Genomic DNA, 25,617 nt, shown 5'->3' on the forward strand with positions numbered 1-25,617 from the left:
AAACAATAAAACAAAAACTCGGAATAATTTTGGTAGTGTTGATGAAAAGATATTTCAGGGACACTTTGGCAATATCAGCACTATCTTTATCTTCTTCATAATCATCCAAAAACTTATACCTACCAATGAGCACTGGACTTTCGACGCTGCCAACATTTTATTATCACTTTCAACGCCTCTTAACACTTTTGGGTGGACTTTCCGCCTCAAGTATCAAGCTCCCTGAGTGGATGGCACATGAAAATGTTTTAGGAATTTTTGGATTTAAAACTTGATTGACTTGCATTTAATGTTTCATTTTCTATACTTTACAGAGTACGCTCATGGGTAGGACACTAAGTCCAGAGTGTCGATCATCCACTGAAGCTCTGGCCAATGTCCACAGGACCAGACCTCTGTCTCCTTTATTAATGCCACAAGATTCAACTACATCCATCGTGACTACTGTTAGTATACACGCTGTCAGTATTTTTCATATATATTTTTTTATAAAATAAATAAATGACAATGATTATTAATAAAAGTAAATAAATTATAAAAATTTTATATTGAAAGAAATTTAATTCAAAAATGATTTGATAAACAAGAAATGATGTTTGCCCTTAATCAGTTTAAAAAAAAAAATACTATTTATACTGAAATTCTTAATTTTTGTTACGTTTATATTTTGAGATGGTTTGAAATGATTTCCATTAATTGCAGTGTTGCAGTGGTCGAGATGTGCCCAGTTCCCCTCTTCCTTTAGGAACGCTCCAGCCTGCTCTTTACACTCGCCCAGAAGGACCAGTTGTTGTCAGGAGTGAAAATAGAGTTGGTCGCCTTCATATAACCACTAAATACGACTTTGATCGTTCCGATCTTCATGTCCATCTAATTGAAAGTAAATTCTCTTTTGTTTAGGATTTTTATTGTTTTACTTTTATGGATTTTTTGTTTATTCATAAAAAAGATAAATATAGACTTAATTTGAAAAGAATTACTTTGGTTATAGGTGAAGGAATAGTTGGTGGTGAATTTTCAGAGCCATACATTCGTTTGAATTTAGATCCTCCAGTGGATAATAGAGTCCGACAGACTGGAACCAAATCTGAGTCAAGTCCACTTTTAGATCAACATTACAAATTTCCTGTATCACATGACGAATTACCTTGTCACTCCTTGGTTATACAGGTACTCTTAAATATCATCAGCTTGTCGTAATAAATATCTGATTATTGGAAACTATTCAACTTAAATTTCAACTCTGTTTTTTACAATTTTGTTTTGCAGGTATTTGATTATGATCGTTATTCAAGAAATGACATTATTGGGCAACTTAGAATTGATTTGGCTGAAATAGACACTACTTCAACCGTTGAAATTTGGGGGGATATATCCAAAATAAGAAAGGTATTTAGTAGAATAATATAAGTATCTTTATTATTATTATTTACTGTCTTAAAACCAGTAGTTGATACAGCTGCTTACTGTTAGTCTATATTAAAAGGAAAATTAGCTTTATAATATATAAATGAAAACTTCCTCAAAGAAGAGAAATTGAATAAATAAATATTTTATGATTATTGAAATTTTAAAATATTATGTTCGTTAAATAAATATTAATATTAATGAAATGGTAATATGTTTGCCACAAATCATTCAAATTCTTTTGATAAAGTGATAATGGAATTTTAAAAAGTTATTTTTAATGTTGAAATTCATAAAAGTTTTTGTGGAATGTATTGCTTCAACATTGCAAACCACATTCCGCCTCAGATAGTTCAACTACGTCAGATATTCTGTTTTTAATGCTAAAAGTCTGTAAAAATTTTCTATTGTACCATTTCTAAAATTGAATTTGTATTCTAGAATTAAAATATAAACGCATTTTTTCTGCAGCCGCCAGAAGAGTTGCAAGAAGTATTGGTGTCACTTAATTATTTACCCTCAGCGGAAAGATTAACCGTTGTTATTTTGAAAGCTAAGAATTTGTCGCTTCCTGAACATCGAGATACTATAGGTATGAATAAACATATTCTTAATTCTGATCTAGCAATCGTATAGAAACTATGATAACTCAAGTTTTTAAACAACTCCTTCATTTTGTCAAAAGAATAGCTTCTTCCTCTTTTTGCATTAAGGAAAAGTATTTGATCAAGCTAAATGTTCAAAACCAAGTTTATTAAAGAATTTGAATAACTTCAAAAGAGAGCAAATTCGAATTCTCTTAGGGTTTGATGGGTAGAGAACTATTAAAGAACAGCTAAAATCCTAATTAAAAAAAAATGTGAAAACTTAGGCGAAGAATTGAAAAGAGAATATTTTAAAGTCACAATTTCAAAAGTTGTTATCCAAGCATCTTGTTCATTTTTGTTGATTCCTCTCTTTTTTGGGATAGCTTGACAACTATGGCTTAAAAATGCCCGGTAAATATGTATCTTTGTTTTTGCAAAAAGAGAAACTCGTAGAGTGTTTAGTTTAATTTCAGATTTTTGTTCTCCTCTTAACTCTTATTATTAATTATTAAATACTAGCTGTACCCGTTCACACGTTGCTGTGTTTGAACAAAAAGGCAGTTTTGATACCTCAAACATAATGTATTATTGATCAAATGTATACAATACATCGAAATGAAAATTAAGAATAAAATTATCCCTACTTCAGAGTACAGTAGTGTCCTTGCAAAGGTATCATTTCTACATAATGTGAAAAATTCAGTTAATGTTGTTGGCGGTGGTGACATTGCTCTTGCACGTACATTTTCTGATGTAAAATACACACACTCTCCATTTTCAAGATGTACTACTAAATGAACAACCGTTGGATATCGCTCATGAATGGAAAATGATAAAATACGCCATACAGCCTCATTACTACTTATGTAGCGTCCCAGTTGATATTGGATGACTTCATCGTACGAACAAGATATCGCTTCCTTTGTTCACATATTTGCAAATATATTTTATAGCTTTCACTGAATTGCAGTACTCAACATTTATGTGTGCGTTATGCGTTTTTAGTAGTAATGGAGAATATGGTAATACCCAACGATTATCAACATCAATAGTATTGTTGAGTACTTTTAGTTTAATGGATTTTCCACCATCCTCGGTATAATTTATTCTCGTATTAATAATTGCAAAAAACTGGTTTTCATGGTTACACTTTTAACAAATATTACTAATTAAATGTTATTTTGATATTTTTGGGGTATTTGTTCGGGAGCACCTAGAACCCCAACTCTGATTTTAACAAAAATTTGCAAAAACCTTCCCGGGGATATACCTAATAATTTCCCAAATTTTCATGGCGATTGGATGTATGGTTTTTGAATCTATCGAGTACAGACAGACACACATTCATTTTTATATAATATAGATTTATTGAATAATTATTTTTGTTTTATCCTACATATTATTAACGGTTTTATTTTAATTCCTTTTATTTGTCGAATCCCAGATCCGTTCGTAAAAGTGTATCTGCTAGCAAGTGGTAAAAGAGTTAAAAAAAGAAAGACAGCTTGTAGGAAATCCTGCATTAATCCAGTATGGAACGAAGCTATTACATTCAATATTTGTTCTTCAAATCTCATGAACTCTTCCGTAGAAGTAAGTATTTTTATGTAACAGCTTTGGTTTTCTTTTTCTTCATTACGTAGTAAGACTTATTCTTAATTGCTTATTTTTTTAGTTAAATTAATGTTTTATTTCTTTTTGTAGATATGTGTGTTAGATCAAGGATCTGATCTTATTGGCGGACCATATCTAATAGGCTCCCTTATTATTGGACCAGAACAGCAAGGTATAAGTTCATCTCATTGGTCAGAGATGTTAGCCAGCCCAAGGAAATCTGTGGCAATGTGGCATACATTACGATAATTATATATGTAAGTATTATTGTCTTATAAAAACATATTTTCATAGAATTGCGATCTTAAGTCTGATTAATAAGTTTTTCAAACAAATATGTATATTTTTAAGTTCTTTATACACGCCTAAACCTTATATTAAGCGTAACTAGAACCAATTCTTTTATAATCAACTCATTTGTTAATAATTCATTCTAAGCGATTATGGCTACTTTTTCTGTTTGTCACTAAACTCAAAATGAATGGATTATCTAATTTGCGCTTACTATTTCATTAACAATATTATTTATTTTAATTTTCAGGATCTACGAGGGTTGATTGATAATTATTGGAGATATTCTTTCAAAATAATCTGAAAAAGTGACAATTTGCATGGGTTTTTGTATTAGAGGAAAATTTCTTTGTTGCTGGTTTTTTGTAACAAAGGCCTGTGCAAGTAATTAATTGAAAGGCCATCATGGTATTTTCATATTTGACCGTTGTAATTGGGAATTATCAGATTTATAAGTGACGGAATAAACTAATTATATATATAAAAAAAAGCTTTTCGAAGGTAATAAATAGATTAACTCATTAACTAAATACAACGCATCTGACTCAGCATCTTCATTTCTGCACCAAAATAAATATAATGTACAATTATTTTATAATTAGGGTTAAGTTAAGAAGTGAAACGAGTTTTAAAAAATGAAAAAGAAGTAATATTTTTCTATTTAGCATGCCTCGATTCAACATTTATTTTTATAGAACCAGAAATGTCAGCATTTATGAAAAGTAGAGAGAAAAGACCGCGTTAGTATTTATAATTTTTATAAAATATTTACCTAAACTAGAACAAATAATGTTATTTAATTATTTAGTTTTTTAATGACAGATATTTAGAGAAGTGAAAGCGGGTTCCTTTCTCCTTCATGAGTTCCATGAGGTAACATCTCATGATAACGGCTCATTTTGAATGAAATAATATGTTTTTGTCAAGATACTTACTTTATTATGGTGTACCAACCGGTCCAGTTCCTTATTATTGAAATGTTTATTAATTCTACTTTCCTAATTTACAGCCAAGACGATTTGGGCCAAGCATAAATTTAAAAAAAGATTTGTTTATTGTGTTTTCTATTGTGAAAGAAATGTAAATTTTTCCAAAATCAATTTTCTCAAACAAATATGTCAAATGGAATGATGGGCTAATTAGATATAATACTGAAATTGAAGACATATTAGAGAAAATTCCGTAAAACAGAAATCTTTCCTGTAAATACACAATTCCGGTTGATATAGTGTTTAAAGAATTCGGAATCGTAGATAGCTTTTAGTATATTTTAACTTAGTGAAATAGTATCCGAATTAAAAGGAAAAAAAATGTTTTTTTAGTAATCTGGAAAGAGGGTGTTGGAACTAACAAACACTTCTGAAAGTTTGACTCATTTGGACCAAAGCAAAATTGGCATTTCGTCAATGAATATCAATTTTATTTTGTCCACACAAACTCAGATATACATGCGAAACTTAAAAGATACATGCGCTGTTCGTACTGTCATATCTTTTATCGCCTATTGGAATTGTTGTTTTATATTTTATCGTTCCTTATCTCCAAACTTCATGCAATGTGAGCTGCAATCCATTAAAATTGCAGTTTTAGCCACTGATTTTTTTTATTCTTGCCCTCCATTTAAACTTTTTATTTGCCTAAATTTTTATTGAAATCATGATCATTTAATTGAAATCCGTATTCAAAACTTTGTTTACGAAAATTTTCGCATCAAGTTCGATTTAATCTCCATTTTAAATAAAAAGAAATAAAAATCTCTTTTTAACAGATTTTAATATTTCTGAAACACTTCTTACTTGAAAAGATCCTAATATTTCGCGGATACTATAATTCTCTTCTTTCTTCTACATATTTAATTTCAGAGATTGTATTTAAATATCAAAAAATACAAAAAAATTTCTCCTTTTTCGTTCATTTGACTGATCAGCGTCTTGTGAAATTAGAAACAGTTCTTGAGGTTTCAAACTAATAAAAACAAGTATTTTCAACTCCTTTTGAAGAGTTCAATTTGTTCCCAATCAATAATTTGATTTTTTAAAGTAATAATTTAATAATTTCTCAATTACAGCTAACTTTCGACGTACCAGAGGAAAATATATTTGGTTTCTTTTATTCAAAATAAACTTGTAGGTTGCCCGAATATATTAATTCCTTTATCCAAAATAAACAGAATCAAACCCATACTCTGGTTTATTCTCGGTTATATTGTTAACATAGGCAAAAAAAAGGGACTAGTTAAAATAAATTATCAACAAACCGAACTATGTTTACTCGGAGTTAGTAAGCCTGATAGTCCATTCTTTCGTAACAATCTCTTCTTATTTCAGATCTGCTGCTTTATTTTAGGATATTCAAAGTGAAAAGACTTATGTGATCTCCATAGGCACAGAAATTAATTGGTCAATAATTTTAACCGAGCCAATCTCCTTTAGAGTCTGTTGAAAATGTTTTATTATGAAACTCATAAGGAAACATTACCATAAACATTAAAAAATAAATAAATTACTTTCCATCTAAGTTAGTTCAATAAATGGTTTGCGCTCTTAATTCTTGATTGTGTCCATTCCTTCTGAGAAAAAGATCATAGAGATAGTAAACAAAATTACACTATCATGCTACCTCACTCCTGCAATCTCCTTATACTATTTCTCGCATTAATATCTTATTTATGACAACTCACATAAGTCAGTCAACATTAGATGGAGAGCCGAGGATTAAAGAAAAGCATCTCTTTAACTATATATATTTATTTAAGGAAATTCAAAATTTTTCAACTACATAAAATGTAGGAGGGTCTATTCACACAGGTGCAATATGAAATGGAGATACAACATCTAACTGTAGGGTTATGAGATAACCACTAAATTTGAATTTGCGAGTCTGAGAGGTATTGACTCGCACTACATTATCAACAGATAATATAATTTATTCAAAAGTTTTTTCGTCTGGGTACCTAGGCGTTTGAATTTCAGAGACAATGAGGCGGTAGATCGCTTGACCCGGTAATAGTCCTGTGTAGTTTTCTCGGGACCTGAACTCTTTTGCGATGTCGGAAAATGCCTTGTCAGCGCGACCAACAATGAATGGGTGTATAATAAGACTCAGTAGTTGTGAAAAACAACTCCATGCCAGAGACAGGCGAAAAAGTTTATTAGCAGCTACTCTCCTTTATCGTGACCGCGGTCTTACTCTAGGAAGGACGGGAAGGGGTCCATTAGGATAATCGTAGGCCTTTTTATTGGCCATTATAGATTGAATAAGCTCATGCATCGCGTGGGTAGCCTAAGTAGGTTTTTCAGGAAGAAGATGCAACAGCTGTGCACTCATTGCGTCAGTGTGAAGGGCTAATTTGGCTCACTGTTCGACTCTTTGTAAAAGAAAGAATCCATGTCTTCATACTTTGCCCACAAGCCTCTTACTAGGCTCCTAAAAAAGATAGGACGAAGGCGGATGCTACTATAGTCTATTGGGTCAAAAGAGCTTAGGATTTCTGGCCAATTCTGATAAAATCTAATGAATCAAAAGTTAAGCATTGTACCTGAAAAGAGTTTACGATCTAGCCAATGAGAATTAGATTTTATTAAATTTGTTTAATTCAGACCATTGATTTCAATCATCATAGTAAATTTAGTAAAAAAATGTTATTATGTATTAAGTTTAATTTATTATATCCTTGAAAAAATTCTCTCTAATGTATTCACAATTGTACATTAACAATGAGGAATAGAACATGAACAAACACAGCAGAAAATGTCAATTACATGTTAAATATAAATATTCTTTTAAAGAAATAATCCCAAAGGCTGTGTTCTCTTGGCCAGTATAATAAAGAAAGACACTAAACGGTTAAAGAAATTGAAATTAAATCTTATTTTTGTAGATCACTTGGTAATAAACAGGCAGGGTTATTTTGATATTATTTTATAAGACAAATATTTTATGGTAATTGTTTTCTAAGTAAAAGACTAAGATATGTATTTTTATTAAGATAAATTTATCATCTTTAATACAAATTTATTACAGTAATCAATTATATTAATAGGTATTAAAATGCTTAACTACTATATATGTATGTCTTGTTTGAATATTGAGTGTCTAAACAATTTTTAAACAACCTGAAATATTTGACGGTTCTTATAAAGAATACGTGCTTAAGTGAATATGTATTATACGGTCTACAAGGCTTGTAAAGAAAAGTGAGAGTTGCTATTTGTTATAATTATAAGTGGTATTCAGCAAAATATATTATTACAAATAAATTTATTTAACCCCTTTTATTGGTTCTATTTAAAATAAAACTATCCAAGTTTTTTCAAACATTTTTTATTAATTTTTTACAGAACCATTAAATCCGCAATACTTGAAAATATAGATGATTTTTTCCGTCATAACATAATTTTTCAAGTGTCCTGAGTTCTGAAAGCGATTAACCAATCTTTAAAGTTGGATGGAAACCCAAATTAAGAATTAAAGAAAACAAGTAGACTATGACAGATGAAATCAATTAAAAAAATAATTTCCAAGAAAAAATTAACTATCAAAAATTATCATGATAATAAAGTTTGCAATCAAGAGATACCATATTACAATTATTATGTATACGAAATATGTAGTATGCAAACTGTAAATGAGGGTTTGATTTACAATAAGTTCTAACAATTCATCATTAAAGAAGTACTTAAAAATTGGAATGAAGCATCCATTTGAATAATATGTGGAGGCAAGCTTGGATTCCCCATGAAGTTTATTCCTACTTCTAGTTTCAGATTCTTCTTCTGCCAAACAAATGAAGAACGTGACTTCTTTTCAGATTCTACTGTTGTGTTTTTTGCATTGGATGCAGCATTTCTGAAAGAAATATTTTCTGCAGCAATTTGCTGTTTATTCGCCGCACCAGAGGTTACTTTCTGGTGATCACTCTCACTCGGTAACTTATTTTCCTTCTCTTCCACGAGAAAATTAATTTTTTCCAAAAGAATATCTTCTGGCAAAAGAGATATGCCTTTGAATTCTTCACTGTCGGAAGAGAAACCACAATCACATCCATCTGGAAGATTAATGAAATTAATTATTTCTTCACAGGTCATTCTCTATCTTCTTCCATCTTCTACAAATTCAATGGTGTCAAATTCATTTGAACTCTAGAAAAGTTCTAGAGATATAAAAGAAGTAGGTTCTGAGAATAAAAATATAAAAGAAGTATAAAATACCAAAGGTTGGCATGATGTTGCTGATTTGCAACATTTATATTTGCACTCATAATTTTCAAACAATGAGATCAAATTAATTTTCAAAATAATAGCTTCAGAACACTTACCTTGAAATACTAAAATAAATTTAATCTACTATTAAAATACTTATAAATTGTATAAAACACAATCAAACCGTTCACAGAATCAGCTGGTTAAAGATTGGATGTTCAGAAGCAAAAAATGATGAATACTAAAATCATCCACTTCATGTTACTACAAATCCGAAGTTTTAAATCGAAAATAGGCATGTTGCATATCTGTTAACATAATTTAGTTTTAAAAATATTCAACAGATCGTGCTCTCATGATAAATAGTTTATGTTGCATATAAGCAACACTGTATGCAGTATAGGGTTAAAGATGTAAAACGTATCCCATTTACTTTTGTACGGAAGGTTACACAATGGTTTCAATTTTACAGGGAGGTTTCGAATTCCTCACTACTAACTGTTGTTATCTGTTTCTATTGCGTGATAAGTGCTTAGCATATTAATAGAAGTTTTAATTATACAGCCTTGATTGAAATAAATGTTAGTGCTTTTGTATCCAAAATGCTTCTGCGCAAATTTATAAATGGTAAAATCACAAACAATATTTGCCATCAATTCTTTTCTCAAATAAGATTGAAAGGAAATTGGCATTTGGAACAAATGAAAGAAAGAACTGTACTGAAACTGAAAGGAGAACAATGTGCCGAATTTCTTCAAGGACTTGTCACCAATGACATCAAGATATTAAATAGCCAAAAGGCAATGTACGCTATGTTTCTTAATATAAGAGGACGTATTCTTTTCGACACAATAATTTACAAGACAGATTGTACGAATACATTTTTTCTTGAATGCGATAAGGCGTGCTTAGGTGATGTAGAGAGGCATCTTAAACAATATAAAGTAAGAAGGAAAATTGATATTTCTAGTAGTGAAAATTCTGTTTGGGCGATTTTTAAACCAAATATACAAGGAGATCATGACTTTAAGATTGAATTAAGTGAAAAATGCATTATTTGTCCCGATCCTAGGCTTTCTGAACTTGGATATAGAGCAATTGTTCCTCAAGATGCTGATCTAGTCAATGTTGCTGCTGAGGGGAAAGAAACCGATTTCAAAATGTTCAGGTATAAACTTGGAATCCCGGAAGGTAAAGAAGAATTTCCAATAGGAAAATGTTTTCCCTTAGAAATGAACTGTGATTATCTTAATGGAGTCAGTTTCAACAAAGGTTGTTATATTGGGCAGGAACTAACTGCAAGAACGTATCATACTGGTGTTGTAAGAAAAAGACTGATGCCCCTAGAGTTTCAGTCTGTGCCAGAAAATGTCTCATTAGATGATCCAATAATTGATTCAAGCAACTTGAAGTCTTCTACCATAGGCAAGCTCCGAGGAATCATAGGAAACTTAGGACTTGGTCTCATGAGGGTGTCAGAAACATTATCGTCGACGAATCTTAAGTTAGGAAACATAAGTACCAAATGTTCTAAACCTCCTTGGTGGCCTGCAGAATCGGAACAGTATGCATCCAACAAGTTTTCTTAATTAATTAATAATTAGTCTTGACTACTATAAAGCTTAAGTGTACAATTTGATAAATTATATTATTTAATAAAAAATGAGTTACCAGTTTTTAATGTATCATATATAAATAAAAGAAAGATGAAAAGTAGGTCTATCAAATTTATTACTTTTGCCTAATCTTGTTCATTTCGACCTATTATAAAATTCTTTTCTGAGATTTTCCTACAGTACTTTCCTTTACATTCACACATTTCCTTTCCTTTAAACTTAAGAAGTTATTTGTTGCTTCTGGATTCATTAGAAGATTTCTGTCATTGCGGCTTCACAGTCGCTTTATATACCCGTTCTTTGCTGATGAAACCTGCAATGTAGCCTCTTCATATTTCAGTTATGAACGAAATGTTTACGTGGCGGGCAGGTTAGAAATTCATTGTTAATAATAAGTCAATGATGTGTGATTGTATACGGTTCTTACTTTGAAATGGATTTCGATATACTTATTGCCCTTTGTATATTTGGTATTCTAATATTTTTGATATCGCTGTTAGTAAGTATTGAACTTTAATTCTAGGGTTGATATTTTATGAGTGTTGAATAATATTTAATTTACATTTTCCAGTTATGTGTTGTTTTCTACAACACTACTCCTTATCCTTCCATTCGTAGATCGGAGAAAGAAAAATGTTATTACGATACTGAAGAGAAAAAATGCCTTCCTTTTCCAAGTATCAGTGATAGATGGGCTGTTCATTTAAGTGTAATAGTGCCTGCATATGATGAAGAACAGAGATGTAAGTAGATTAAGAAATAAATTCAATAACAGATCGTTGATTCCGCTTTTACAAAAACAAATCCAGCGTTTTGATTAATTCAATTCAGTGCGCATTATTACCCGACGCAAATAGGTATTATTATTTATTTATTTTTTTTTTTTTTGCGCATCAACAGCTGAGGTTATTAGCGCCCGGAGCTTTTTCCAGTGCACTGCCGGCCTCCGGACAGTGTTCTCTCGTTACAGACAACACTGTCCATCACCGGACCGTGAGCTGTAAGAAGCTCCTAGGAAGAGAAAATCTAAGGGTCAGCTGCTGGATTCGAACCCGGGACCTCCGCGTGGAAGTCCAGTATGCTAACCTCATAGCTAATCCCTTCCCTTAGGTATTATTATTATTATTATTTTAAACGATTGTACAAATAAAATATTAAATAGTAATTCTGTGGGACGGAACACACTGGTAGAGGATGTAAAGTGATCTTGGTTTTGTGTTAGTCCTCTCTAAGCATCTGTAAAAATTATGTAAACAGATGCCCTTATTTCCTTCAATCCTTCTTTAAGTAGTTTCAGAGGTCAGAAGGAGAAAAGAGAAGCTTATTGATCTTTCCTCAAAAATATACTGAAGAACCATCTGAAATGTTTCTTTCTACAAGTAAGAAAGTCTTGCCTGCTGCGCTCCCTTATATAAGTTTTAATCTATGTTAAGCTAAAGTTACGGAAGTGCACCTATTGTTCGTGCAAAGGGCCGTTATGGTTTAGAGTTCGACTCCGTAGAGAAATACGCCTTTATCATTTTCTCAAAAGCCCTTACCAGACTCCTATGTTTAATTAAACAGATACTTTGTCTGGCGCATGCCGTAGTAGACCCTCCTGAAGTGATGATCAACCCCCAAGAGATCTTCTCTAAAGCTGGATTTTCTATCGTGCTGGGAACGAAATACCGATTAAGAATGAAACTCTCGAATAAGTTGCAAATTCGATAAATGTGACGCAAATCGAAAGTCCTGTTCAAGAAGACTAGATTTTTTAAAAAATGCTGTGGGGCCTTATTAAATTTTTTGGAATTTCTTTGTAAATTTAGTACCTCCTATGTTGGATGAAGCACTTGATTTCTTGGAGAAACGACGGGAGAAAAACAAAGATTTCAAGTATGAAATAATTGTATCCAGTGATGGAAGCAGAGACAAAACCGTCGAAGTTGCATTGAAATATTCTCAAAAATATGGATCTGACGTTGTTAGAGTGCTTGATCTCAATCCAAATAGAGGCAAAGGAGGAGCAGTAAGGCTGGTCAGTGCAATTTTTATTTATAATAATTAAACTTTGTCATCAAAATGAAAGAATATTAGTTTGACTTTCTAATTAGAATTTTTTTTTTTTTTTTTACATAATTTTAACCTGCTTTTTATGCAAATATTATGACTTTAAATTATCCATTTTATTTAGGGTGTGTTAAGTTGCAGAGGAGCTGTCATACTATTTGCTGACGCAGATGGTGCCACTAAATTTCAAGATCTCACTAAACTTGAAGAATCACTTATGGAAATAACAAAAAGTACTTATACGTTCAAACGTCTAATTAAGTGTTTTAGTTGAACCTATTTGAATTTAATAAACATTTGTCTGAATGATAACTTTTTCTATTGTTTGATTATAGGTAATTATATATCTGCCCCAGAGAAAGGTGCAGAAGTTCATGCATTGATTTGTGGCTCTCGATCACATTTAGAAGTAGAATCATTAGCAAGGAGATCACTTTTCAGAAATTTTCTAATGCATGGTTTTCATTTTCTGGTTTGGTCTCTTGCTGTGCGGTCCATCAAAGATACCCAATGTGGCTTTAAACTGTTTACAAGACGTACAGCAGAATTGCTTTTTCACAATATTCATGTAGAAAGATGGTATGTTTTATTAGATATTATTTGTAAAAAGTAATTTCGCTAAAAAATACTTCAATTGTAGTTTTTAATTTGTTACCTTTATAGGGCGTTTGACGTAGAATTACTTAATTTGGCAGAAAAATTCTATATTCCCCTGGCTGAAGTAGCAGTCAATTGGACAGAAATAGAAGGTATTGATTATTATTTCCTGTTACTATTGGAATGATTTTACGAAAGTGAATCAAATGAAAACCTTAAATGTGGAAAATAAATAGAAATACCTCTTTATATTTTTGTGGAAAAAAGACCATGATACTCAGTCCAACTCTGTCTGGACAATGTTTGCGTACATTAAGAGACTGCCCTTGGATGTCAAATATAGAACTTAGTACAATTTTTTCATGATATCGATGCCGTACGTTTTAAGTTACTGGTGAACAATGGGCAGAAACTAATTTTTACTTCCTCGGATGATCCGGAACGCGAGAGCGCCATAGGATAAGCGATTTTTTATGATGGCTGCAATTACATTTTTGGCCATTAACAAAAGTTCAGCCTTTTAGATATTAAACCAGACATTAGCAAAAGTCAGACTTGGGTAAACTTACGTTGTGCAAAAAGTGTAACTGACAAAGAATGTAATTGTTGGTATAAAACCATTCTCCTGTTTGATAATAAAGAATGGTGAGATCGATGAAATAAGGGACTGCAGGAAGTATTAGGAAATACGATTTACAAAAAATAATAATAAAACACTTTATTATACTTCAAAATGGATTACCGTATCTTTTAGGAGAAAATTACATTCTTCCTCATGTAATTATTAACTAAATTGCATTAGGAAACCATAAACTGAAAAACTTAAGTAATTAATACTGAACTAGTCTATTGTCATAGAATGGATTATGTAACTATTTATCTCAGGTACCTAAACTAAAAATGTCTGATTTCTAACGGAGACGTAATTTATTATACTTTAGACTCCAGAACTAAAAATTATTTTAGGTTATTAGTATTTATACGACAATGGTAAAATTCAAGTAGCCAAATTCTCTCAACATCATTATTGCTTGTCGTATATTAGATTAGGTTTTAAAGCACTGGTTTCTATTTGCTTTTTGACATATTATTATTTTTGTATATTATTTATTCCAATAATTACAATTTTATTATCATTTTAGGCTCGAAGATTGTACCTGTATTAAGTTGGATTCAAATGGGAAAAGATCTTTTTCTGATATGGCTCAGATACAAATTAGGGGCGTGGAAAGTAGCTCTTAAGCCAACTTGAAAAACATTCCATTTTATAAATGAACTAAAAGTAAGAAGACATTGTGTGCAATTTTATAAAGGTACTTCATATATTTTAAAATAAAAAGAAGTCGCTTATATATGAAAAAATAAATAATTTTATTTATTAAGAATTTAATTAATTAAGAAAATAAATGTTCAAAATTATTGACTTTTTTTTTTGTATTTTTATTACCTTATGATTCTAATGATGGTGGGTTCCATGGTTTTTAGAAAACATTAATGAATTTTCCGATACCCAACATTTCGTCACTTAGTTAAAATGAATGTAAAAAAAGATTTTGGAGAACAAATAGATCCGTTAACCAGTGTTTATCGCAGAGATTTTAATAAAAAGACCTGTCAAATGTAAGTATATTAATGTATGAAAATATAATTTTGGTAAACGATACCGATGACGATCAATTTCCTAAATTAAATATTACTTCTTTTTTTCACTTGAATAACATTTAAAATCGCCGCAAGAAAATATTAAATTATTTATTTTACACAAATGATTCTTTGCCTTTCAGAACAAAACCCATAAAAAATGACCCTTCAGACTCTTCAGATATTGTATTTGGTCCGTTCAAGGATTATATACTTCCTGATTATTTCATGACAAAATTAAGAGAACCTAATGAATATGAATCAGCTGGGAAATTTTATCAAAGGGTAACATTTCTTTTCTAGATTCTTCATAATAGTTTTAATAATATTAGTTACTGGTTGGCCGGTTCATCTTGGGCTGAACTGGTTTGTGAATGGCCAAGACTAATTTTATACGAAGGATTTTTTTTAGCTAAAACCAAAGAAAGAAAATATTTTTGCTTGCGCAAAATTTTGGCCATTCGCGACCTTCATCAGTATTGTTTTAGAGATGAAATTACTGCAAGGGAGAAAAAATAAATTGATATGTATTGAAAGCAATCTTTGAGGTTTTCCGAAGGAAGTATTGGCACTTTGTGCCACTCATATGAGTATATATCACGAATAACAGTAAGAGACAAAAGTGATGGAATCCATTATACGTTTAACCACTGATTAAATCCTGACCCTAAAGAAACTACATCCATTAATCACTTATTTTTCTGTTAAATATTCAGATATTTATAATGAAAAATAATATTTTCCATTTGATATAGTTGATTAAAGAAGAGCCGTCTATCACAAAATATATAGATGAATATTTTGATCAGGAATATTTAAAAAGAATTTATGAGGATCGCATGAGAAGTGCTTATCAAATTGGATTTTGTAGAATCGGTACGCTTGTGCAATGTTAATTAGTTAAATGAACTAGTTTATTTGTTGTTGTTTTTTTCCTACATCTATACTATATCATTGTCGTAGAGGATGGTTTTGAATCAAAAAGGACTTTGGCATCTAAGAGGATAAAATTGCCTCCTAATTGGGGTGATCCTCCATTAACAACTCAAAGGAAAAGTTATAGAGATCCTAGAAAAATATTGGGAGAGGGAGAATCTTTAGCTTCTAAAGTATTTAAACAACCGCCTTCATCATTTGAGAAAAATCGTAATTAAATATTTCTTCATTTGAATTAAATCAAGTTAGCTTGTTGCATTTAAATAAACTTTATCTTTTAGCAAAAATTGATGAAATATTGCAAATAAAAACTGGTGAGACAGAATATCAAAGTTTTATTGGCCATCTTGGATATCAGATTTGTAAAGATGAATATTACGGAAAAATTCCATTGTTACCAAATGAATATGTACCTTAAAATAAATGAAATATAAATCACTATTGCTTTAAAAAATAAATGCAAATAGTCCTTGAACTGAGAAAACCAAATTAATGATTTTAATAACAATTAATAATTAATAGGGAAGGGATTAGCTATGAGGTTAGCATACTGGACTCCCACGCGGAGGTCCCGCGTTCGAATCCAGCAGCTGACCCTTAGATTTTCTCTTCCTAGGAGCTTCTTACAGCTCACTGTCCGGTGATGGTCAGTGTTGTCTGTAACGAGAGAACACTGTCCGGAGGCCGGCAGTGCACTGGAAAAAGCTCCGGGCGCTAATAACCTCAGCTGTTGATGCGCAAAAAAAAAAAAAATTAATAATTAATTTGTTTATATATTAATATTAATTACTCGGAGTGATAGTCTTTTTTTCTTTTTTTTTACCTCGTAAGAGGACATTGTGACTTTTACAAATTTTTTTCGGGAATATCTGTTTTTGAGTTCCCTTCATAATAAGAAAAATTAAGAAATATTTTAGTGCACGGTCTCTGAGTGCGAAAGTATGTGTCTTAACTAAGAGTATCTCAAAGACAAAAAGAAAACTTTTACATCTGTTCTCGTTTTTGATACCGAAATCTGTCTATTACAACTTTTCAGTCGTGGTTATTCTTTTTTTCGTTTTTTTAAAACTGGTTTCAACTATATTTTTTCTCAAAACATTTTTAAAAAAATGTTTTTCGGGTAATCCCCAAAGAACTAACTACAACTTTAAACATTTTTTAAATATGCCACTCTATATTATTTCTAAGGTTTCACTGCCAAAATGTTTTTGAAGTACATTAAATTCTCGAATTCCCAGTAAGGAAAAAACCGAATAACCAGTATTTCAACTTTGCAGGATAAATTTCCATAAAACTATTGGAAATGTTCTTTTACTCTACTCTAATAGTTTCACTACATGCTAACTGTTAATAAAATAACTTTAACCCCATAAAAAATTAGTTCAGAAGATTTCTGGGGAACCAACATTTATCTCACAAAATTGAAACAATTTTTCGCGAGTTTGATGGTGCCGGTGGTACCAATTAGTTATAGCGATCAATCCTTGTACAACTGTCTCCCTCACAGTTATAGTTACCTGGACCTTATGTAATTTAAGTCAAATATATTCCACTTTAATATCATTAAAGAATACATTGTTAGAAGAAAATTTGCCAATTTAAAATCAACTATAACCACTTCCCTAATCATTCAAATTACTGTGTCATATCTTCAATTTTTAATTAAGTGTGTGTTGTACAGAAATCTGTAAAGGGAAGTATTAAGGGTTATAGCGCATACCACTGTTACCTATTACTTTGCTATCTGCCTCCGACTACGTCAACTAATTTAGTGGGACGTGTCCCTAAAATTAGGAATATAATTTAAAGTTTTTGATGAAATATTTTATTTTAGTAATTTTATTGGTGGGGCGAACCATTTTATTGATTATTACTGTGACACTGAAACATAAGAAAATGTACTTAGAGCTTTTCTGATCGCAGTGAAATGATTTATTATCCTTAATAGATATGGAAAGCAGAACCTCGGTTGTCGAGGGGTTGAAACCGGATGTTTATTAATTGTTGCTGGACGACCAGCAACGGGTGTATGAAATTCAGTTGTAATATAAGCATCTTCTCTACGAAAGAAGAGTGGGTAAAAGAAGGCACTCTAAAATGAGTGGAGCGCTTTAAAATCATGGCTGCTGGGACGGTTGGACATAAGGCTAATGACTCTGTTTTTTAAAAACCATATTGTTACTAAACTTTACACAATGAATAGCTGAAATTTTTTTGAAAAGTTTGGGGGTTTTACCCTATATACTGTTATGGATATAATACATGGTTTTAAAACATACATTAGTAAATGCTGCCATTGTTAGGTAGCCTTACGCATTGAGGTAAGGTACGCTAGATAGTTATTTGAAGACAATCTTTTTGTTTATCTGGCAGTCATCGGTGAACTCAAAGCCTTTCTCCAGTCAGTTATCTCTCTTACAGACTACTATGTCCATCACCGAACAGTGAGCTATAAGAAGCTACTAGGAATAGAAAATCTTAATGTTGCAGCTGGATTCGAACCCGGAATTTCCGCACTACACTAACCATTGAGCTAATCTCTTCCTTAACAACTCTGCTTTGAAAATGTTATGGGAATTAAAAAACTTGGCCTGAATTAAGCATGCTATTTTTTTTTATTTCAAGTTCAAATATGTTTGTGCGGATCGTGAATAAACAGCAAAACGGCATGGAAAACTCAGAATTGATTTCGTTGGCTTACAACCAAGGAACCTAATTGATCTAGTTTAGATTAGCTTTTTTAACAAAAAAAAATCTGTCATTGAAAGGGTATTAGGTTTTCTTGAAAAAGATATCATCGATTTCTCTAAATCGCGTTTATTGTAATTCTAACTGAGAACTGGTAAATTTTTTTAAATTAACTTTCAGAAAAATTTAGTGTATAAGGAGTTGGATGAAATATCTCTTTCAAGAATTTTTCAATTTAAAATTTGTTCTTTCACTTACAAAGTTTATAAAACAGAAATATCAAAAGAAGAAAATCTGCAATATGAGAATTTCGTGTGTGAGTTATAACTTATTAATTTACTTTCTACATGCATGAACTTCTTGGGTATGATAATGTTATTCCCATAGAAACTTCATTTCTTTCGTGTCAAAAAATTAATAAATTAAAACAAATTAAAATTTCCATTTTCAAAAAAGTTTAAGAAAATGTGTATCTTCAAAATTTCAATGAGATAACTAATTTTAAAACAAATACTATTTCTGCTTTATTGTAGGTGACAGAAGTTTTAAATTACATATTTTATAATTTCAAACACGCTCTTGTAATTCATAAAGAAGACAAAAATAAATGTGTAGGTGGAGTATTATTATGTTGGGTGAGGTATTAGACAACCTTTGTTCACTTAATAGATCGAGAGATATTACGAAATACATTTACAATATCCTGTATTGCAGATCATCATTACGCTCTAATAGCAATTGATCATGGATTATTTTCTAACAACTTATGCAAAGGACTACAAATGGCCAGTTATAATACAGCACAAAAAGTAAGTTAATTTATTGATACGATAATTCGATTTCTTTTTAAATAAATTAAATAACAAAAATATCCTTTGCAGACCTGAAGGAACTGCTCCAATAGATAAAGCTCTTGCCTTGGCCCAACAAAAATATGGTGAAGTTGTGGAAACGAAGTTGGAACAAATCGCTAATGCAGAAATAATGCCAGCTCAAATGGGTGCTCCACCTCAGGGAATAGTCTCCAAATTTGACCAACCAAATACTTACCTTCGCAAAGTAAGAGCTAAATAATTCTTAATTTGTTTAATGGGGGCATTAGTCCGATTCAATATACAGGATACGATAATTAATGTGTGAACAAAAAAATATACGATCAGGCCCCGGTTTTGTGTTTCTGATTTCTCTCTCTTCTGAAATGACATCTGTACTGATGTACAGATTAATACTTATATTAACCGTCATTTAAGAGGAGAAAGTATTGGCTGACCTTATCCAGAACGTTGCAAGAGGTAATTTTAATCTTTATCTAATGCTGAGAAAGTATATTTCAATATCTCCAATTTTTAAACTCAAGTTTTCCCACTTTAAGTACTTCTCAAAGAAAAAGATTGGTATGAAACATGAACATGAATTTCTCTTAAGCGCAATTATTAAAATTCTAATTGAAAATTGTTCCTTCAATCTTCAAGTTTTATTTAGTATTCTTATATATTTTATACTTCAAAATAATTGTAAGAGAAGACATAAGAATCAAACATCATGTATGTAAAATATATATTTGTTGCTTTTAGAAATACATCGTAGCAAAGAGTTAGAGTACTCATTTTACACAAAAGAAATTTCACATAAAAGAAAAGTAAAAATACAAATAAAAGAAATACATGGAACTTAAAGAAATAATAATAATAAGACAATAACATAATTGTAACCTAATTTGTGAGATAATCTTATAATTTTAAAATCATCCATAAGGCATAACAATAGAGATGTGTAAAAAATTTGTTTGTCCTCTTCTTTTTTGTTTGCCTCTTTATCAGTACATCACTATTCCAAATCTGTCGTTTTGATTGACTGAATGTGAAAATATATTATCCTTCTTATTAGGAGAAATTGTATAATAAGAATAATATACACTTAAAAGTATAATTAGAAAAATAATTTTTCCTTTAATTTTATTTTCAGTTATATTCTAAATACCCGTATCTGTACGAAATAATGAAAGTAACTCCACCTGCAGAACTTGCAAAGAAAGTTTATTCAGATAGATTCAAGTCTACTTACCAAGAAGATTTTGATGCTAAAGGTAATTGAGGAAAGTGAGAACACAGTACATAAAGAAGAATTTTATAATATTATTAAGTGCACAACTTTGCTGATATGCTTTGATATAAATTAGGACATAAGTGCTTGCCCACCTTAACATAGGGAAAACATAAGAAATAAATTGTTTTTTATACAGTATTTTTAAATGAAATAAAACTATAGACTGTAGATCAGGGGTGTGAAACTCAATTAAACCACGGGTCATTTGATGCATCAGGCAAGATTCACGTGGGCCACTACAAATTTTTCCTACTTTTCCAATATTTGGATTCAGAGACTAAGAACAGACAATCATCATTAAGATGTTTATCAGTCAATCTTGATCTGTATGCCGTTTTGTTTAATTTTATAGAAGGAAATAGTTGCTCACACAAAAACGTACTCACAAAATTTGTACAGTAAACATTTTTGGATATTTCTTACCTAAATATGAATATATTTTGGTAATTCCTACTTCGTCTTTTAAAAAACCGAATCATTCTGGAATTCCACTGAGAATGGCCGACATATGGCTTCCAAACTTCGCTGGAACTAAGTCAGCGCATTTATAAAAGACCACAGGCCCCCAGGAAAGGCACCGGGATACACATCTGTACTTGTCTTCAAACTGGGAATGGTGTGTACGAGATAGTGCCTCGATCCCCCCCCCCTAAGCGCTATTTCCTTCATAAAACCTTTTTCTATTTAGATTTTATTTCAGTATGTCGTGGGCCACAAGAAACTACCTCGGGGGCCACCAGTTTGACACCCCTGCTGTATATAGTGCAGTTACGAAATACAGAGGAAGGGACATGCGTAACCTATGGGCATAATTTGTTTTTTTTTTTTTTTTTTTTTAAATAATGAATATCTTCAAAAGATTGACAAAAATGTTCTGCAACATTAAGATAAAATAAAAGTTTAGATGAATGGGATTAATTAAAAAGGCTAAGGATCAATTAAAAATGAATATTATTTATTTATGAGTAGTACCCAATTACAGTGTGGATTCGGGAGTCAACGGTGCCCGTCAAAGTCGGAAAATAAAAGTTGTCAAAGATTGGAACTTTTTATTTTATTTGTTTTGCAATATTTCAGGTATTTAAATTGTAAATAATGTCTTTGCTAACTCTACCTTCAACAGACATGATCAGGAATATTACTTATCACTATTGGACTTCGTTGAAAATTATTTTGCTTCTTCTTATTTTTACTTTATTTTACTAAAGCAAAATTTTAATTAATGTACCTTCAGAAGTTATAAAATTTGAATTTTTTCTCTTCTGTTTCAAATAAGGTTTTGTTGAATTCCAAAAGACAGCTGCATCATTAATGCAAGATATAAAAACACAAGATAAAGGTACTGTAGAAGTGTGCAGTGATGACTTCCAAGAAATTCACAAAGATACGAAACCTTGCGCTTGTGATCATGATATCAAAACTCGCCCTTGTACATGTGCCCAGGATGCACATCCTGTTGTAAAAAGAGCTTGGAAACCTGCTCCTGTATCAAAAATGCCTCGTTTCCCAAGTGAGAAAGTAACAAAGAAACCTAAGGCCGAACAAGAGAAAGGTGAGACAGTTAATTCTAATCAGATAAATATTTGCCAAGTATTAAGAAATAGTGAAGAGTGTTGGACTATTCTGACTTGATTTAGGTAGTTTAACGTAAGATTCTCAGCAACTTTGATTGCAAGAGATATTTTTCTAAAAGCCTGCTTCATTCTATGTTCATTAAAGGTTTCGGACGTTTGCCCAAAGGCACAAAGAAATAATCATGTCCTCATGCGTATAATTAGAAATAAATTATAATAAGTTTTAAGTAAAGTAAAAAATTATCTGTTTTCTATTTAATATTTTGAATTTTGAAATTGAACAAAAAGATTGTTTTTACTGTTAAATGTTTTTAAAAAATGTAACAAAATAAAAATAATTCCGGGAAAAAAATAAGGACAAAAAAAACAGATTCCTAGGTCAAGCAAGGAAGAAATGATTGATGTTAGGTTATAACGAATTCCAGGAAGGAAACTGAAATTTAGAAAGATACCTCAAAGAAGTCAAATTAATAAAAGTTATAATTTCACTGTTTTATTTTTTCGCTTTACAATGAGATTTCCGAATCAGGTGCCTTGCAACTGCTTCTCTCTCTCTTATAAAGCCGATCAGCTCGCTGCGGCCATCTCTAAAACTAAGTTTTAGTTCAAAAATTCATTCAGCTTTTGAAATATTTCTTTAATGCTCCACAGCGATCTTTCAAGCATGACTCTATCATCAGCGAAACACTCTTTCACGGTGCTTGCTTTATTTATTATTTTTTTGAAATACTAGAGGGAATTGTTGGGGACCACATCTCATCCAAACCTACTGTGATTCCCAGCTAATTCTAATAAAATTTTTGATGATGCATTTAATTTAATTAAATAATAGTAGTTCAGATTAAAGTTATGGTGAGAGTGGCTGCAATGCTTGAAAATCTCTTTCTAAATGTAGTGAAAGTGAGTTAGATATTGAAATGGCATTGAAGTTATGTTTGAATTTAGAAAGAGAAACTTCCAGGCAGAGCATTGTATATATATCTCGGTTTTTGTAAAAAATGTCTGATTTTTAAAAAATATTTTCTAGCTTCAGTCAAATTAGTCCAATATAAACCATACAGAAGTGAATACAAGGACTCAATCAGCAAAATTGGAGCTCTGATTATAAGAAAAAAGTTACATTTTCCTCAAGAAGATGAAAATACAGCTACAAATTAATTAAAGAAAGCAGTTCCAAAAATAATAGCTTACAAAAAATGCAATTTGTTGAATGTAAAATTATAAACTATGATTTAATTTGTATGTTTTCAATAGTTAATATGTTTACTTTAAAACCTGTAACTATTTTGTTATTTATTTATTTTCAAATAAGGCATTAGTGAAGCCTATCCCAACATAGCGTGAACCATAGCGTTTTTCTCCCACTATAAAGAAATAATATATCTCAAAAGGGTTCAAACAAAATAAATTAATTTCATTAGGTTTTCAATTTTTTAATAGACCAAAAATAAAATGGAATATAAAAGTAAAGATAAAGGCAAAAGCCTTGGACCATTTCTTGCAACAAATGCTCGTCAATCGAACGGCAATTTATTTTCATCCCTTTAAATAACTTATCAAACGTTAAATTTTTATTAATTTTTTAATTATTCATTATTTGGGTAGTAGTAATTCAATATATGAAATGCATTTCAAAGAAAAATCGTCTATAAAAAAATCGCTGATTTTATCCGTTGACCTAACCAAATTTTACCCAAAAAAAATGTTTTAAAAAAAGGTTAGTGTGAGTGAACACTATCAACTTTCACGAACTATATTTAGTATATAATGGACAATCATCCTTCCCCCTTGAGAGTGAATTAAACGCTTTCCTGAAAACTTTAGCACACTATTCCTTTACTATACATAACCTCACTTAAGTGTGGAACTAACTAAGGGTAGGCTAACATTCTGCTGTTCCTTGCTCTAAATTATAGCTTCTGTAGTTAAGTTATGTAATCAGAGATAATGCTCTATTTAAAATGTTTTTGGTCGAGAAGATACAGTCAGTTGTGCATTATTACATCTTTTATCTATTTATATTAATGCGAGATGTACATTTTATATTTTTTGTATTTTGTCTAAAAATATATTTATTACTCTTTCTCTTTTAGTCAAATACCTTGGCGAATTGGCCTTAAAATCTTTTCCTTATAAGTGCAGAATAATTATTAGAGGGCTGTACTTTTGTTTACATTATGAGTTTTATAAGATATTCTATCATACTGGTTATCGTTTCAATCATTAATTATTTTAGCTATTTTATTTTATTTGCGTATTGTTATTTATTTACATTGTTTCTGCTTTTTGTTCCTGTAATTTAATTAATTAAATAAGGTGGTAGTTTTATTATAACTATCCTCCAATAGATGATTGAACCAACGTGTTTTATTTATTTAGCATATTTATTATTTATCAATAAACTGTTATATTCAAATAAATGTTAAGTAATACATGGTATTTTAAAGAATATCATAACCACTCCTTCCAATGAAGTGTCCTAAAATAATTTTCTTGAAAAAATGTTTTACCTCTACTCTTGTCAACAGCTTTCGGTATAACTACTTTATTTAATTTGATGTTATAGCAATTGATCTGATCACTATGTTACATTCGGATCCCCTGGTACCTAAACGTAGCATAAAGTTTGTGATTGCACACTTTTGTTTTTGGGGTACTTTGTACACAACGAACAGTTTACATAAAAACCCACATTTTTAAACCTCAAATGTGCATTTCCGAAGAATACTCGATATATTTGTCCCTAACAGGGGTAGAAAGAAAAAAAGGTAATCAATGATTTTTATTTATTGGAATTGGATAGGGATCTTTTAAGTGAAAATTAAAAAAAAAAAAAAAAACATTGCATTTTGGTAAGAAAATTAATTGCTTATCGATGCCATTTTAAAAAGGTTGATTTTATAGATGATTGCTATTAAGTTCACTCATTGACTTAAATAATTTTGTGTTTTCTCATGTACTCAAATGAAGAGCGTACATTATTATAAAAAAGGTCGCCAGTAACAGACGTCACGAATCAATGTTAAACTAGATTGTTCCCTAGAAAGAGTTCTGTCGCCAACCAGCTGGTGCCATAATAAAACTTAACTTGCGAAAATAACTGTATAAAGTTTATAATTATCGTATTACTTATTAAAATTTTTTAAAAAATACTAATTTTTTTACTTTATTTATCAAAAAGATACAGTTTTATGCTCTTTCTGCAGCCTCATAACACAGTGCCATTCTCTTTCGGAGGGATTAAAGGAATTCATAATTAGAACCATTTTTAACAATATTTAAAAAATAATCAAAAGTTTTCAAATTAAAG

The 25,617-nt window shown here is 30.8% G+C and overlaps 4 protein-coding genes across 13 annotated transcripts in view; all 4 read left to right on the forward strand.

Moving 5' to 3' along the window:
* The window catches only part of Sytbeta (Synaptotagmin beta), a 69,153-nt gene extending 60,981 nt beyond the window's left edge, over positions 1-8,172 (forward strand). For 3 of the 4 annotated variants that reach the window (XM_074141112.1, XM_074141114.1, XM_074141115.1), the window contains 8 exons: positions 315-461; positions 703-880; positions 992-1,170; positions 1,270-1,389; positions 1,879-1,999; positions 3,439-3,587; positions 3,699-3,865; positions 4,150-8,172. In XM_074141112.1, coding sequence (XP_073997213.1) covers positions 315-461; positions 703-880; positions 992-1,170; positions 1,270-1,389; positions 1,879-1,999; positions 3,439-3,587; positions 3,699-3,857 — 1,053 coding nt within the window. In that variant the 3' untranslated portion in view covers positions 3,858-3,865; positions 4,150-8,172. The remainder of the gene's footprint in view (positions 1-314; positions 462-702; positions 881-991; positions 1,171-1,269; positions 1,390-1,878; positions 2,000-3,438; positions 3,588-3,698; positions 3,866-4,149) is intronic. The other variant, XM_074141113.1, reaches the window with a different exon arrangement.
* Positions 8,173-9,479: 1,307 nt separating this feature from the next.
* On the forward strand, positions 9,480-10,816 carry LOC141460793 (putative transferase CAF17 homolog, mitochondrial). Its single transcript, XM_074141119.1, has one exon. The coding sequence runs from the start codon at positions 9,703-9,705 to the stop codon at positions 10,687-10,689; it is 987 nt and encodes a 328-aa protein (XP_073997220.1). The 5' UTR covers positions 9,480-9,702; the 3' UTR covers positions 10,690-10,816.
* Positions 10,817-11,041: 225 nt separating this feature from the next.
* On the forward strand, positions 11,042-14,781 carry wol (Dolichyl-phosphate beta-glucosyltransferase wollknaeuel). The gene is made up of 7 exons (XM_074141117.1): positions 11,042-11,215; positions 11,288-11,459; positions 12,525-12,733; positions 12,890-12,998; positions 13,101-13,344; positions 13,429-13,514; positions 14,505-14,781. The coding sequence occupies exons 1-7, from the start codon at positions 11,150-11,152 to the stop codon at positions 14,612-14,614; spliced, it is 996 nt and encodes a 331-aa protein (XP_073997218.1). The 5' UTR covers positions 11,042-11,149; the 3' UTR covers positions 14,615-14,781.
* LOC141460797 (uncharacterized) lies at positions 14,540-25,041 on the forward strand. 7 transcript variants are annotated; one of them, XM_074141136.1, is made up of 8 exons: positions 14,912-14,982; positions 15,147-15,288; positions 19,161-19,267; positions 19,342-19,436; positions 19,509-19,686; positions 20,593-20,713; positions 22,010-22,285; positions 23,335-25,041. In XM_074141136.1, exons 4-8 carry the CDS (start codon positions 19,372-19,374, stop codon positions 23,463-23,465), a joined length of 771 nt encoding a protein of 256 aa, XP_073997237.1. In that variant the 5' UTR covers positions 14,912-14,982; positions 15,147-15,288; positions 19,161-19,267; positions 19,342-19,371; the 3' UTR covers positions 23,466-25,041. The 7 variants fall into 7 exon arrangements, with proteins under 7 accessions (XP_073997241.1, XP_073997237.1, XP_073997238.1 ...); XM_074141137.1 differs by lacking the exon at positions 14,912-14,982 and having other exon boundaries at positions 15,261-15,288; positions 19,161-19,238; XM_074141138.1 differs by lacking the exon at positions 14,912-14,982 and having other exon boundaries at positions 15,264-15,288; positions 19,161-19,262.
* The last annotated feature ends 576 nt before the right edge of the window (positions 25,042-25,617 follow it).

This window comes from Rhodnius prolixus, unplaced genomic scaffold, assembly GCF_049639745.1.
Source record: "Rhodnius prolixus isolate KJV_2025 unplaced genomic scaffold, Rpr scaffold_6, whole genome shotgun sequence".
In the NCBI taxonomy this organism is placed as follows: Eukaryota; Metazoa; Arthropoda; class Insecta; order Hemiptera; family Reduviidae; genus Rhodnius; species Rhodnius prolixus.

Bases quoted from the DNA above. Each gene is read 5' to 3' on its own strand.
- LOC141460797 (XM_074141136.1), top strand. From the start codon at position 19,372: ATGGATTATTTTCTAACAACTTATGCAAAGGACTACAAATGGCCAGTT. The intron at 19,687-20,592 runs GTAAGAGCTAAA...TTTTATTTTCAG, and splicing joins CAAATACTTACCTTCGCAAA to TTATATTCTAAATACCCGTA. The intron at 22,286-23,334 runs GTGAGACAGTTA...AATATTTTCTAG, and splicing joins TAAGGCCGAACAAGAGAAAG to CTTCAGTCAAATTAGTCCAA.
- wol (XM_074141117.1), top strand. From the start codon at position 11,150: ATGGATTTCGATATACTTATTGCCCTTTGTATATTTGGTATTCTAATA. The intron at 12,999-13,100 runs GTACTTATACGT...GTTTGATTATAG, and splicing joins ACTTATGGAAATAACAAAAA to GTAATTATATATCTGCCCCA. The intron at 13,515-14,504 runs GTATTGATTATT...TTATCATTTTAG, and splicing joins CAATTGGACAGAAATAGAAG to GCTCGAAGATTGTACCTGTA.
- LOC141460793 (XM_074141119.1), top strand. From the start codon at position 9,703: ATGCTTCTGCGCAAATTTATAAATGGTAAAATCACAAACAATATTTGC.